The 16,948-nt window shown below is 35.6% G+C and overlaps 1 protein-coding gene across 1 annotated transcript in view; it reads left to right on the top strand.

Moving 5' to 3' along the window:
* LOC23687681 (adenylate cyclase type 9) overlaps positions 1-16,948 on the top strand; it is a 125,449-nt gene that overhangs the window by 52,885 nt on the left and 55,616 nt on the right. The window contains exon 2 of the mRNA XM_021857576.1: positions 3,504-3,988. Within this exon, the coding sequence (XP_021713268.1) occupies positions 3,980-3,988 (9 nt within the window). The 5' untranslated portion in view covers positions 3,504-3,979. The remainder of the gene's footprint in view (positions 1-3,503; positions 3,989-16,948) is intronic.

Raw genomic sequence — 16,948 nt, 5'->3', positions numbered from 1 at the left:
GAAATTCCGAAAGAAATTTCAAAGAGAATTTATAGTAATAAAGGAATTCCTAAGAAAATTCTGAAGAAAATTTGATAAGTAGCCCCAAAGAAAACTGCAAAGGAATTTTAAAGGATACTCCTAAGGGAATTTCGACGGAAATTCCAAAGTTAATTCCGAAGGAAACTAAAAAAAATCCAACGGAATTTCCGAAGCAAATTTCAGAAGAAATTCTGACGAAAATTGCGTAGAAAATTCCAAAGGAAATTCGGACAAAAACCCAAGGGAATTCCGAAGAAAAATCCGTGGAAAATTCCAAAGGAATTTCCGAAAACTCCATAGGAAATTCCATAAAAAAATTCAAAGCGAATTCCGAATGAAATTCAAAAAGGAATTTCTAAGGAAATTTCGAAGAAAAGATCACAGCTCCAAAAGAAATTCCAAAGGAAACTTCGATGGAAACTTTCGAAAATACAAGGGAAATCCCGAAAAAAAAAAAATGAATAAAATTGCAAAAGAAATTCTGAAGCACATTCCAAAGGACATTCCGACGACAATTCTGAAAAATATCCAAAGCATATTCAAAAGGGAATTTCTAAGGAAATTCCAAAGAAAATTCCAAAGCATATCCCGAAGCAAATTGCAATGAAAAAAGGAAGTTAAAAGGAAATTTCGTAGAAAATTTCTAAGGAATTTTCTATGGAATATCCAAAGCAAATTTGTAAGGAAATTCTTAAGAAAACTCTGTGGAAATTCCAAAGAAAATTGTAAAGGGAATTTCTAAGAATATTCCGCAGTAAATTTCAAAGGTCCAAAAGAAATCCCAAATGAAATTCCGAAGACAGCTCCAAAGAAAATTTCGAAGGAATTTCCAAAGTAAATTCCAATGCTTCGAAAGAAATTCCAAATAATATTTCGAATACAATTCTGAAGGAAGCTCCAAAGATAATAACACAGGAAATTCCGAAACAAACTCTAGAAGAAATTCGGAAGGAAACTCCAAAGCAAATTTCGAAGGAAACTCAAAAAGAAACTCCGAAGTAAATTTCGAAGAAAATTCCAATGAAAAGTTCAGAATGAAATTCCGGAGGACACTTCATAGGAAATTTCGAAGGAAATACCACAGAAAATTCAAAAGGGCACTTCTAAAGATACCGAAGAAAATTCCACAGGATATTCCGAAGCAAATTCAGGATAAATTTCCGATTTTGAAAAAAATTCCGTAGAAAAAAAAGGAAATTTCGTAGAAAAGTCAAATAAAAATTTTTAAAAGGAATTTCGAAGGAAATTCCGATTAAAATTCAAAAGGAAACTCCAAAGAAAATTCCGTTGAAAACTCCAACGAAAAAATCCATATGAAATTCCGACGAAATTTCTTGAAGGAACTTTGTTACATCTTTGAAGAATAAACGAGAACTGATTGTCAAAACTTGAATTACCTACGTTGTCACAACCAAATCGCGTGTACTATAGCAAGCAGAAGGCAACGTACTTTTGTTTCGGGAATGAAGGAGCCCAAGGCTGAAAATCTCTTTTGAAAATATAAACTAAACACTTTTGTTGCCCTTCATCGTCGCCCATCAAGCTATTGTCATAATTTGTATACGTCAAAAATTATTTCATTCCTTTTTTATCTGTATTTTGATTATGGCAGTTAGAGTTGTGCTTCACTGAATTCACTGATGATTGGAACGTTTTATTTTAACTATTCAAAAGAATCCCTTAATGAAAATAGCTTAATGAAGAGTTGCATGCCAATGAAGAATCATGATTCAAAACTATACAAACAAAGTTGATTTGTTAGATCTGTTGAGAATATTTTACAAATTAAATGATCACCCTTATGCAAAACTGAGGACAATAGCCCCAATGAAATATCACATATTATACATTAACAGTGGCCTACGATGACATAGGATATGTTTAATTACTCTTGTATTTACTATTCCATTCAAATACTCATTTTTTTTTAAAGGACCACCGTAATGGAATATAAGTGAGCCTTCCCAATGGAATATCACGAATCTAATGAAGGAAATGGCCTGCGATGATGAAAGAGTTGATAAAATACTATTGTTTTTAATATCCCATTCAAATTATGATTTTTCGACAGAAAGGCCAACCGTAATGAAAAATAAGTGAACCACCCTAATAAAATACCACATATTAAATGTAGAAAATGGCTGACGATAATGTGAGAGATGTTCCAATACTATTGTCTTCAATATTCAATTAAAATTCTATTTTTTTTTTATTTTTTAACAAAAAGGACCACTCTAATGCAAAGTAAATGAACCACCCTAATGAAATATCACATATCATATGCTTTCAGTGGCCAACAATCATAAAGGATATGTTTCAATACTATTGCCTTGAATTTCTCAGCAATTGAATTCAAATCGTTCATTTCAAATTCAATTCACTCCCCCAACTCAAAAATTTACCAAGTCCCAAAAGGTTGATTTTTTCAAAAAAAAAATTTTCCAAATAACACCAGATCTCGACGTTTCATGCATTTCTAAGACATCTGGCATCAAAAAAAAAATCGATTTCGGAAATTTCATGTACCCCCCCCTTTGGAGATTTTTCATGGGTCAAAAAAGCCAAACTTTGACCGCTTTGGGGGTCCACTTAATGAAGTCCGATTGAGCTCAAATTTTGCATGGGGACTTTTTTCGAGGAGACAAAACTTTTGAGCCCTACCTTTTTTTGAAATTCGATGGCAAAATTTTTCCCATACATTCCATTGGCACCCTAATGGTTATGTGTGTATGTATGTTTGAATGACTGTATCTTACTTGCGTGGAAAAGCAGAAAACTGGTATGAATTTTCGACTCAGAAATTTTAATTATTTATGATTCAAATTCTTTATCAGGGTTCGTCCATAAATCACGTTAAATTTTGCCATATTTAACCTCCTGCCTTTTCCTCCCTATCAAAGTGTGATATTATAGATTTCAATTTTATAAGGGTAGTCACGTTTCCATGAAACCCCCTCGCTCCCTCCTTCCTTCTGTCGTAACGTAATATAAGGACAAGCCCTCAAATGCAGTTATTTTTCAACATCTTTACATTGAAGTAAGTCAAATAGCAAGGAAATATATCTTAAAAATCTCTATAATAATCTTATAGACCAACAAGATATGGACGACACACTTTAAAGATTTTTTTTGGATCCCCACCATTGACTTGCATATTTTTTAATGAAATAAGGTTTACTTAATGGGAATACAACTATGAATAACAAATACGGAGCTGAATTACAATTGTGAGATACCTTGGGCGTTAACGGGTTAACTTTATTAATATGTAAACTGGTCCATTTTACCCCATGAGCGTATTTCGAACCTCTTTACCCTAACGAGTGAATCGAAATCGATCGAAGAAGAATTACGATGACAAGAAACATTGAATTTCACGCCGCACTGCCCCCTTCATAATCCTCCGCCTGTCGGCTTCACCTTGGTTAGTTAATTCATTGTACTTACGACGTATTTTTTCTTCTCCGTTTCTTGCCTTTTAGGGATAGCAGCAACCAACGGCAGCAATCAGCGACCGCAGACAGACCAAGTACAGGTGGTCGGAGGCAGTTGCTACTTCTACTACTAAGTACTAGGTATCCGCTTACTGCCATTAGCCGCCAGATTCGCAGAAGCGAGAGCAATCCGGTGAATCACTACAATAAAGTTCTGGGAGCAAAAGGTCCTCCCCTTTGGTTAACGTAGGAGGCGGTGCGTAAGGTCGGGCTCTCAGAAGAAGAGACGTTCAACGACGATGACTGGTAGTGTAAGGTCGAAGAAGGCGGTGGAGATATCGGCAGTTGACATCAAGTGTGCTGCGGCGACACCAAGCGGAAAGTGAGCAGCAAAAGCAGAAGCACTCACAGTGACAACTCAGTCAAGGACGGAAAGCAGTCTGAGAGGAGAGGCGGGAAGGAAGTAGACGAAGAAGGGGGCGTGGAACCCGACGCAGGATAAGAGATCAAACAACAGCGTCGTCATGTCGGAGGTAAGTCAGTGAATGTGGCAGATTTATGATACCATTTCGGAATGGGTACGATCAATGATGAGGGGCGCGACGGTTAGAAAAGCTACCGAAAATAATACGCACAGTGCACAGTGTGCCCAATGGGCCCAGTGTTGCCACATTTTTTCCGACTCTTATCTGTGTTTTCGACTAAAAAAATCTTTTTTATCTTAAGTCAACCTCCAAAAATCTTGGTAAAAATCTGTGACGCAAAAACATGTAAAATTTTAATTTTTACGGTCAAAAAAATTTTTGCAAACGTATTTTGACTGTTTTTGGCATGTCAACAATTGCTAATTTGTAATTATTTTTCTAAAAAAAAGTTAAAGGTACGTAATAGTTTTTAAACTATTGAAATATTGATGTATTTGAGAAAAACTAAACAGATAAATGGCATTTCTGATTTTTATCTTCCAGAATTGTGTTCTAAACTCGAGAAATATCATAAAATCTCAAAAATCTTATTTATCTCAAAAATCGGTGATCTGTGATCACAGATATCAGTAGGCAAAAGCAGGAAAAAATCTGTGTAATTACAGATAAATCACTGAATGGGCCCATAAATGATGATAGTAACCAGCCGATCATTTCGATAAACAAAAAAATTTTGATCGCTTTTGAGTTTGAATTCAGATTTCAAATAAGTTTCAATAATAACTAATATTGTTTGTTTACTTTGTTAAAAGTCAATCCTTCCTTACTCGATATTCCTTATCTTGATATCCAGTTAGAGAACCATGTAAAATTTGGTTTTCATGGCTACCTCGATGGTCCTTTGGATCGCAGTTGCACTGATTTTGTTTGTTTTCTATAGTAATTTGGTTTTAATTGAATTGTTAGGATAGAATTCTTTGGGGATTTTAGTCCGTTTTTGCCCACTGTGCAGTGGCTCTAACAGGATTCGAAAATGTCATCAAATTTGAACTTGAAGCACTGTAACCCTTGCGGGATTGTTCCTGCCTAAGTCTCGTCAGATGTCGTCAGTATTTCAAACATTGACAGTTTATTAAAATTGTTGACTCGTTGCCAACTGGGTTGTTTCGATAGTTTGTCACGATCGTTTGACTACAAATTGGCCATATAGTAACGTTCGTTGGTCCGGCCGGTGGTCTTTCACCCTCTTTCTCAGATACCTATGATTTATGGTGTGAAGGTTCGTGATCAGAGGAAAACCCGTCCGCCCTCTTGTGTAATAATTGGCTTTGAAAAGTTGACCACGTTTCTCGACGGTGTTTTTGTGTCTTGCCGGTGTCTGATATTAGCCAAAAACAACTGCTCAGAGAGGAAACGTGCTCCTTAACTGACCTCCACCACTTCTGTGCCACTCTCAATTCATTCATCATCATAAGTCTTCCCAAACGGAGTTATTTAGCGTGTTTATAGTTGCTCGAGTCGATTTTGAGCTGATGGATTTGTAGCACCCGGTCAGCAACGAACGAAAATGATGATCGGCCAACGCTCGTTCATCGACCGAAAAACTGTAAACATGATTTTTACGGTTGTTCAGAGGAAGTGCCGCAACTGAAACGGAAATTTTGTAATGTTGAGTCACTAGAAATTGAAGTGAATTTGTTTTTTGGCTATTTGTCCTAATGATTCTGCAACCATTGAACTTGAACTAGGACACTAATGTATGTTCGGCTTTGAAAATTAAACAACTTCATTCTTATGGAATCATAAAGTTTTTAACATTTTCCTAAGAGTTTCTGACGTATTCCAAATCCAACATGGCCACCCCCAGGCCACCACATTTTAGGGGCCCCTACAAATCTCGATAATATTTATTGTTAATTTTTTACGAATAATTAGAATCAATATACAGTGAGAGGCAAAATAAAGTGCCCACCTTACCAGTTTTCGAATTTCTCTCATTGATTTGGTTCAAATTAAAGTTAACACACCTAAATCTTTTGTGATATTTTATTTTTGATGTTCTTTTAAAGTTGCACTTACGAAATTTTGATAAAAAAAAGAATTTTACTTAAAGAAAAAGAAAATCAATTTGTATTGAAAAAAAAGTAGTGACAAAAATAAGTGCCCACTTCCTTCTTGGCCCCAGAAAAGATGATTTAAGAAAAATAAAAAGCAATTTAATAGTTAATGTGTCCTCCTTTGGCCTTAAGGACTTGCTGGAGGCTCTTCGGCATGCTTTTCACCAGGTTTTGTAGGTGTTGTGGATCTAGTTCTTCCCAGGCGCGCTCCAAGGCTTCAAAATAATTATTTTTGTTGGTAACACCAGTTTTTTCAACCCTGGCATCGAGAATCGCCCACAAATTCTCGATGGGGTTGAGGTCTGGGCTTTGTGGAGGCCATTCCAGCGGTTTAATCCGACAAGACCGGAAAAAAGACTTGGTCTTCTTTCCAGTATGCTTCGGGTCGTTGTTCTAGAGAAATATGAATTTCTCTTCAAGGCCCGTCTGGATCAGCGAAACCTCCAGATTTTCCAGCAAGATGTTAATGTAGGAATCTGCCATCATTATTCCGTCGATTTTCACGAGGTTTTCTACTCCACTCCATGAAAAACACCCCCAGACCATCACATTTCCTCCTCCATGCTTCACCGTTCCTTGGATGTGGTGCTCTGCATCACACACGAGCCCGCCGCTCTCGGTTAGACAGCTCGAGCTTCAGGAGCGCCACATCCAAGGAACGGTGACGCATGGAAGTGTGATGTGATGAAATGTGATGGTCTGGGGGTGTTTTTCATGGAGTGGAGTAGGAAGCGTCGTGAAAATCGACGGAATAATGACGGCAGATTCCTACATTAACATCTTGCTGGAAAATCTGGAGGTTTCGCTGATCCAGACGGGCCTTGAAGAGAAATTCATATTTCTCTAGAACAACGACCCGAAGCATACTGGAAAGAAGACCAAGTCTTTCTTCCGGTCTTGTCGGATTAAACCGCTGGAATGGCCTCCACAAAGCCCAGACCTCAACCCCATCGAGAATTTGTGGGCGATTCTCGATGCTAGGGTTGAAAAAACTGGTGTTACCAACAAAAATAATTATTTTGAAGCCTTGGAGCGCGCCTGGGAAGAACTAGATCCACAACACCTACAAAACCTGGTGAAAAGCATGCCGAAGAGCCTCCAGCAAGTCCTTAAGGCCAAAGGAGGACACATTAACTATTAAATTGCTTTTTATTTTTCTTAAATCATCTTTTCTGGGGCCAAGAAGGAAGTGGGCACTTATTTTTGTCACTACTTTTTTTTCAATACAAATTGATTTTCTTTTTCTTTAAGTAAAATTCTTTTTTTTATCAAAATTTCGTAAGTGCAACTTTAAAAGAACATCAAAAATAAAATATCACAAAAGATTTAGGTGTGTTAACTTTAATTTGAACCAAATCAATGAGAGAAATTCGAAAACTGGTAAGGTGGGCACTTTATTTTGCCTCTCACTGTAATAGTACATACTTTTTTGAAACACTTCATGTGATTTATAAGATTCAATTATTTGATTTAATAAATCTGGAATATTGGTCAAATAAAAATACTCAAACAAAATATTAAAACATTACGGGATTATGTTGTCTTCAGGAGAATCAAGAAGATTGAAAAAGATTCAAAAACTATTTGGATAAACACGTAGAGTGCCATCCTTTTGCTGTAATTCCCAACGATTTTCTAACGTGACTTTTCCAAAAGCTTTCTCAAAGAATATTTAGAGTTCGAATGCAATTTATATCTGCAGATAAAGTAATAGGACTTTAAATTTTAAATATTTATTTTGAAAATGAGCCGAGCACACTGCAGGGCTGGTGGTGTTTAAGTGTTTAGAGTGTAGGAACTTTAGAGACCTCTAGCTAAAAAAAAAAAAAGACCAGGCTAGAATCAAAAAGAGGCCGAAAATCAACCAAACAGGAAACGTAACTTATTTGGAACCAGAAGATAATAGTTTGATTTTTCATCATAGAACTGGGCTGATTCTTCAAATATTTGTACTTCTAGGTGACATTACGATAGTATTGCTGGTAGTAGTATGTATTCTCCATGATTTTCTCTAGGAATTTCGTCAGAATTTAGATATTTTCCGAAAGGTTATTTCGAAGATTTCTCCAGGAGTTCATTAAGTGATTTATTTCTCGTGGAACTCCTCCATGAATTTTGTTTCGGATATCTCAAGAATATTACCTATATTTTTCCAATTATCCGTAGAAATTATCTTAGAGATAAGATAATCCACATAAAGATAAGAAGATAATCCATCGGGAATTTCCCTAAAGATTCTTTTCGATGTTTTTCAAGGAAGTCCTAGGTCCTCCAGGAATTTATGCGTTGATTTTCCCATCGATTTCCTCAGAGTATCGTCAAACATCTTAAAACAATCTTTGTAAGATCTCCAAGAGTAACAACTGTAGAATTTGGTTGAAGGATAAGAAGAGAATATCTGAAGAAACTCCTAGTCTTTTTTTTTTGGTATTGGAGTGCTTCTTTATGCAAAGTTTGGCCGAGAAAACCCCCATGCCAAAGTGAATCATGGAAGTGCCCAAGTAGCTCTGCACTTTATACAAATATTAAAGAAAACATCAGTTACGTAATTAAAATTTAAAATTGATTTACGTTCATAAGGAATTTAAGCCATTTTTTGAACGTTATTAAATGTGGACTTTTGATTATTAAAACCTCACAAAGAACTTTAAAAATATCTATTCTATTCTAAAGCATCAACATGTTTTTATGGGAAAAAGGCCCCCACAATACAATGGCCCCCGGCCCCCACATTTTTAAATCCGGCCCTGCATATAAGTGACAACTTGTAGCATTCATGGGCCATGAATTCGCAAAATTCAGGAACCTTGCACCAATTCAATCATATATGAACGATTCCGATTATGTTAGAAATTACTAGACTTCCAATTCTTGGAATCCAAAGGAAATTTTACCAGATGTGGTAAGTACCCAATGGCTAGGGGGACCAAACCTTATCTTTAAAACAAGACATATGAAATCATTCATTTAAAATTATATTATACTAATTGGTCAGTGTTCATACAGACCGGATTAGATGATATTGTGCCCATGTAAAGATAAATCAACGACTACATCAATTCTAATTTTTCCGTTGCTATTCTGATACAGATCTTCCATCAAATAGATAAGTTATAAGAATACAACAAATAATGCAAATATTTTGTTATCTTGAATGTTTGCAGTACGTTTTACTAAAAGCACATGGTCCAGTCTGACTAAACACCGACCAACTGTCCCGACAAACCTTGTTTTGGCACGCAGTAGGCTGTTTGAAAATGCGAAAAACTTACAAAGTTTTCCCCCGTTTTTCCTATATTTTCCAAGAATTTCTTCGATTTTTTGTACCGTGATGAATCAAAATCCGGACGGTACCAATATCCGGACACTCAGATATATCGGATATCATTCACTGATTTACATGTGAATTGTAATAATAATGTGGTTTTAATTATTCACATCTGAGTTTTGTAACATTGCTCGTCATTCTACAATGATTTCTAATCGAGTAACCATTGGCAGAAAATTGATAAAAATAAAAACATAATTGTAACCCCAGTCTGACACCGTCTCTTCATAGTGCAGTGTTTGTGGTTCAAGCTTGCCAGAAAACGAAGGGCAACATTCAGTTACGATATTTAATTGAAAGTAATATTGTTTGTGAATTGTTGCGAACATTTTGTGTGTAAATCTATTTGGTAAACAATTTAAACATATCAAAGTGTAACAAAGAAGTGGAAAATGATATTTATTGGGCGATTAGTGAGTGTCCGGTTCGGTGAACATTTTTTTTTTAAATCCGGACGCTAAGCGTTCGACTTATATTGTGCTCAAAAAATAGCTATTCGGGAAGAATAATATAGATAAATCGTGAGGGAAATTTAGAAAAAGAATATAATTGGCAGAAAATAGGATAATTTGCTGAAAAATTGCTCCTATGGCAATAATTATTGCAGGTAAGCTGCGTTTACTTACAACCAAGGAAGGTAAGTAACCGAAATATGAAGCATTCTTTAAAGCTCATAAATGCAATCATTATTGTGTGTATCCATGTATTGAACTTCATAAGATGTAGTATTGTGGACGAATTTGAGTGCATCTATTTTAATTCAGAGTGAGTTTAGCTACCTGAAGTACAAGTGTCCGGATTTTGATTCAAAAGTGTCCGGCTTTTTGATTCATATGTCCGGATTTCAAAACAAGACTTGTATAATAAATATCGTTCTTTTAGTAATAAATTCTTGATTTTTACAAGAATACTAGTCGTTTTCATTGAGATTAATGTCTAAACGATTCGTAACATGGGGGTACAATAATAAAATCAAACGGAAATGAATTGAAATTAGTACTAAAACATTTGACACTTCTTAAGCGTCCGGGTATTGATTCATCACGGTACACACAGACACGTCGAAACACTTCAGGAATTTTACTGTGAAAGAATTAAAAACATCTTTTGACCCGTTCTCAGGCTAACTTGTGACATCAAAACACCATTTAATTTTTCTTTATAGACAGAATACAGACAGAAAATGACTTAAAAACAGCATTCCAGTTTTTCCTAAAAAAAAAAATTGAATAGATAGGAGAGGCAGTGATTCGTAAAGCCCAAGCGAGATGGGTTGTTTTCGGGTGGACAGGAAAATTCTTTCTCGTATTCACGCGTTTTTCTGGACAGAGTGTTCTGCGAAGATCCAAGCAATGGAGTTCATTTAGCATGCATCTATGAAGTGATCAAATTTGTATATCAGCTTGTGCGTTTTGTGTTGACTAAGTTGCAATCGGTTTGAGGCTGTAAGGATGTCATTGATGGATTAGCAATTGGTGAGCTCGTTTCATGCATTTGTTCCCAAATGAGTAAAATATGATAGCCCATGCTTTCGTCCTGACAACGTTTTTGTAGATGCTTAACAAACTTTGAATGGTTCGTCACTCCAGGTTACGGCATTAATATTCTTCTGAAAATATAATGTTCACTAGTATGTTTATATCTCACAAATGATTGTTTATCATAGTCTTATCAATTTTGACGAAGTGAAATTCTGTGAGCCAACGTTCCTCCATATTAACCAACATCCCTTCCAGTAACTTTTGTGGAGATGTAGAGGTTAACACGGTCTTCGAATAGCAAAGGTTACACATCAATATTTCTTGCCCTATCCCACCTGACTGCAAATATATGGCCGGCGACGTTATTGACCTTGTGTGAAAAAAGATACTGAATTATGCACACTGAAGAAGATTATGGCCAATCTTAGCCGAACTTGTAGTTGATTTTTTGATTTCGGTCAATCATGGAACAGCAGTGTAGTAAGTCTAAGTTAGGCTAAGTTAATATAGACGACTCTCCATAACTCGAGATTCAAGGGACCATCGACTTAAAGAATTTTCGAGTTATAGAAAATTCCAATACAAAAACGAAAGAGCAAATTTCTGTATTTACAATATATGTACGATCACTTTTAAGCAATATCATTTTATTGGTAGATCAATATATTGTTTGTAAAAATTACGTGATATTTCAAGAATTTGAAAATAATAGATTTCTAATAATAGTTTGTAAAATAGGGAAAGTGTACCAGTTATGGACATAGTGGTTCCAACTAGTGAAGCAAACCTCAAAATCTCATGATAAAAAAAATTGTCATAAGCAAATTGAAAATATTATGTCAGCCTACGGGTTTAGACAGTAGGAAAATATAATCAGATTTTCTTCCAAAGAATTATTAAAGTTCCTCCGTTTTACGATATTTATAGAACACTTAGACGTAATGCCAATAATAGTTAGAATTATTCAATAATCCGTTATTTACTGGCAGACATCATCCCTTACACGGTGCAGATACATTAAAAAGAAAATCATACTGACATTCATAGTAATAAATCCGACATCCCATCCAGACAGATAGATGGTAACCTAGACCCCCAATATCATCCATTTCGCTGCCCAGTCTGCCACAATACGAACATTCGTTCGGTTTTTATTGTCATGTGGCGATTTAAATTCCCAGTCTCGCTCTCTCTCTGTCTCCGTTCTCAGAGCTCACGAAAAAAAAGGAGAATAATGTGCTGTATCACCCCCCTCAGCAGAAGACTCGGGAGAAACTCGGCGACAACAAGTGGGATAAGCGCACAGAGCGGATTAGCTCAGTAAGTAAGTCGCCACCGAGCTGCGCGTGATACGGACCGCGTCTTTCTCTATCGCCGGAACGAATCAAACCCCGAGGAAATAATATCGAAGGGGTCTTCCGAAGGCTAGTGGTAATGTGCGCGGCTACAATGCAAAGCCATGCTGAAGGTGTCTGAGTTTGATTCCCGGTCGGTCAAGGATCTTTCCGTAATGGAAATTTCCTTGACTTCCCTGAGCATGGCGTATCATTGTTCTGCCACATGAAATGGCAACTTTGGCAAAGAGAGCTTTCAGTGAAAGTGCTAATAGAACAGTAAACTGAGAAGCAGGCTCTATCCCGTTGTGAACGTAATGCCAAGAAGCAGAACAAGATATTATCAAACAATTGAACAGACCGGGAGCTGCCAGCGAGGAACGGATCAAATCGCACCCGCGGATTTAGTTTATTTTCGGAACCGCGCGCCACCTGCCATCCGTCGTCGCCGTTTTCGGTGGAGGGAGGGGGAATATTGTGCTCGTAAAATCGCAAAGGGGCGATCTCCGAACCGATCGATACCCTACTTGAGCATCCCAAGAAGAATGATAAGTGAAATGGGGTGGAAAATCGGGAAATTGTGCGTGGAAGGGAATGGTCGATGGTCGCGTGTGTAACAGGGTGGACCAAAACGGCACTTTGTCAGAAAATTTGGGGGGGCGGGTCAACCACCCAAAAGGGAGCCGTGAATTGCACAAACGAACATTTATTTCAAAGGTTTTCAGAGAAATAACGTTTAAAAGTTGCCCAATTAAGCTTTTTGAGAAAAAAATAGAGATTGTTGTGAACAATACAATATTTCTTTTGGAAAATTACTTAATACTCATTATTTTCATATTTCGTGCCGATTTTTTTTTGTTTCCAAACTATTATTAAAAAATTATTAACTATATGATTTTAGTACATTCTAATTTGAAATCATCAAAATTGGTATCCGACCTAAAGCCAGCAAAGTTCCTATAGAACTTTGCCGAAGACGTTATGCTCCTAAATGTATGCATTTTAGGGTTATTCGAGTTTAACTGAGAGCAGAAATGTGACTTTCTTAGTGTTTTTTGTTGAATGTCATGCAAATGTGATCCAATATATCCTACAGTATGTTTCCGTTAAATAACGGAAATTACTGTGGGATATATTGGACAGCTCTTGGCTATTTAGATGGTGCTTAGATTAACGATTCTTCTTAATTGCACTTACAAGATGTTCGATACAGTGTGGTAATGCTGGTAGCACAAAACATCATTGTACAATTGTCGCGTTCAGTATCATAAGAACGTAACTGCAATGATCGATTTCTCTGCATCGATTTTCTCTTCAGCCAATTACTTGGCTAGGCGACAGTTTTCAAAATAGAGAATCGATAAAGAGAAATCGATCACTGTAGATACACCTGTATGATACTCAACGCGAGAATAATGAACCAAACAAAAAATAACCCCCTGGCTGGTCAAAATAATCTAAACTAACTTATTCGGTACGTTGAATTCTTTTTAATTGTTAGAGATTTAAGCATTTATACATTCATTCCACATTTAAAAATTTCGTCATACTATAACTACTTCAAAATTCATAGAATTTTTGGAATCTATATAAATTTCAAGCTTTTTCAGAAGATCTCACTAGAAATCATGAAAGATTTCGCTAACAACCCACAACGAATCTTGCAAGTTTATTGGTGTAATAAAATTGTACAGAATTCTGCCCAGGATGTTGCCAAGAGAACTATGTGGATTTTGAGTTATCCTTCACTTCTGAAGGATAGTGGATGGATTCGGCAATCAATGAGGAATTCTCGCCGAAAACAAGGCTGCCATCGCGATGCATCGGTACACATCGTAAGAATTCCAATATAATGTCAATGATCGCTAGTTTATGTTAAAACTAGATGACGTTAAAATCCAAGATGGTCGTCAAATTTTTTACTCAAAACAATCCAGCTTTTTACGCTAGACATGCCATAAACTTTGAATCACCCCTATATGACATTCCTTGCCCACACTATAATTTTTTATAGTTGGATCGTAGCAATCTTTGTAGTGAAGTAATTTTTTGATGTTGTCGAACAACAAATATATTCGTGTTTCCAGGATACAGAATCCCAAAAGAGTTTCATATTTTATATTCTTGTTATATTTTGTGGTTTACTCTTATGCTGATGTTATTTATTTTAGGTGGATAAAACAGGATCAACTGATGCAAAATTTATTAAGTGAAAAAGGATTTTAAAATACAAAATCAAGTCTGAACCTGAATATTTGCCAGTGATTCCTTTTAATCGACCAAAACAAACTAATACGAAATGTCATTAGTTGTCCCGATTTTACTGTATATTATGGCGTGATAGGTAGATGGGAATAAATGGCAAGTCCTACGTTATTCGCAACTGCGTAAGGTACTGTTTGCTTCACTGTTACCAATGCTTGGTCAAGCAAGTTTGTGAGATAAAAATACCTATTAAAATTAGGGAGAGCATTATTGGATGGGCTGGCGAACCTAAGAAGAAGAAGACAAAAGTCGTAACTTGGGACATGAGGACGTAATGCACAGGGCTTTCCGTGGACCTCAGATATATATTTTTTTAAATTTTTTATTGATGTATGGGAGAAAGCAGCTAGTTTCTATTCTCTTAGTTTGTTGGGATTTAAGCAAATATATGTATCTATCTAAATGTATTATTTCGATACCCGATTATTGAAAATAATTGGAAATCATGCGGTTTTGACCGCCAGATTAAAGCATAGGAAAGTGTACAATTTGCACTTTTCTAAATTTTCCAGAATGTTAAAATAATGAGCCTTCTATAACACCGATTATCGCCCATTCGTTAGCGAAGAACAGTGATGTGACGATATTTATGTATCTTTGCCTGTTCGCTTCAATCTCGTCATCCAAATAATCTAAAATTCATTCACACCAGAAGAATTGTGTTGAATCCTAATAATTGAATACCTATAATGATATAAAATAATTAATAATTATAAGAAAATGGTTCATAATATAAAATTGAATACGAAGATGTTGCAGATTCACACATCATCAAGAGAAAATTAATGACAGTTCAATCAACAAAATAAAGTCATTGCCTGCTCACGAAAACTTCGCTATAAAACCTGTGGGCAAAACATGTCAAAATTAAATCATCCCTTGTTGTTTTATAGCCAGCGTAAAAAGCTGGATACTCTTTTTATTTATTTTTTATTTATGTGGAATCTACTTGTATTTGATGTTACTTAGTATTACGGGTCCCTAAAATTCACATATGAATAAGGAATCTTAATTGGCAGCATTTTAATTGAAATTGTGCTTCTTTTCTAAAAAAACATTGCTAATTTTGAATATAAATCTAATTCTTCAAATATAGTGCACTAATTGAATGGTACGTGCTTAAAGAACACCAAATTATGAGCCACGTGATTTAAAAATTTGTTCTGCGTAAGATGTTACTACTATTTTTTGGTAGCACTGAATTCTATGCCGTTAGGATAATCGGGTGAAAAACAACATGGAAGCCGCAGCTGAGCTGTCACGTCCTGTCCTAGCATATGACGTCGAATATTTTCATCTTCGCGAGTCACGTCTCAGGTAAATACCATTGCTCACCTGGTTTCATGCGAGAATTGCTCAATTCATAGATGAGTGCTTCTGGATATTCCTTCAAAATTTTATTTAACTTTTTGCCTCGAAATATAAATCTAAGATTGACGCCAGAATTTTTTCTTTACATTTTATTTCCGAGAGCCTTAATTGATTTTACTTGATATATATTGATGAACTCTTTTGAGAATTTAACAATACATTTCTCCGAGTATTTTTAAGAAAGATTTTCAACCACTCCACATAAAATTCCCCTAAACATTTGCTTAGAAATTCTTGGATATATTTTCTTTAACAACACAAGGAAATTACCACATGAATCTATCCAATAATGTTTGCAAGATTTCATCGAAACATTCAAACGATTGTTTTTCGTCTAGCAATTCCACTAATGGATTTTTTTTCAGGCAATTGTGATGAAATGCGACTCTTTAAGATTCACTGATGTTGTCTTGTTTTTTGAGAAACTCAACATTTTCGCAAATTCCCAATAAATGCCCTCAGGGATTTTCTTAAGTGTTGGTTTTAGAATTACTTCGAAAATCAATAAAGCTGAAATTCCAGTAAAACAATTTCAATACTTCATAAACTTCAACAGAAATTCTTACTGACACTTTCTTCACGAAAATGAATTTTCAAGGGTTTTATCTTAGACACAAATACAGTTGTATACTATCCAGCTTTTTACGCTAGACATGCCATAAATTTGGAATCACCCCTATATGACATTTCTTGCCGTATTTTATCTTTAATTTGTTAATTGATGCATGGGAGAATTATGTTTCTTTACTAAGAAAATTCATTAGTGAAAGCAGCTAGTTTCTATTCAAAGCTCTTAGTTTGTTGGGATTCAAGCAAATATTTATATTTATCTAAATGTTATATTTCTATACCCAATTATTGAAAATAAATAGAAAGCATGCCGTATAAAATTCGACTGCCAGCTCAAAGCGTATAAAAGTGTACAATTTGCATTTTTATGAATTTTCCAGAGTGTTAAAATAATCAGCCTTTTAATAACACCGATTATCGCCCTTTCGTTGGCGAAGAACATTGGCCGAAGAACTATTAGATTTGTTTTACCAAATTAGGATGATAGTGTTGTCTAATAACACAGAACACCTAGATATAAGAAATAATGAATGTAATGTTTGGAATGATACTAATGAAAAAAAAAAAAAAAAAATGGCCGAAGAACAGTGATAGGTAGAATA

The sequence above is a fragment of the Aedes aegypti genome, chromosome 1, assembly GCF_002204515.2.
Source record: "Aedes aegypti strain LVP_AGWG chromosome 1, AaegL5.0 Primary Assembly, whole genome shotgun sequence".
NCBI lineage: Eukaryota > Metazoa > Arthropoda > Insecta > Diptera > Culicidae > Aedes > Aedes aegypti.
This window is presented reverse-complemented; position numbering and strand designations above follow the sequence as displayed.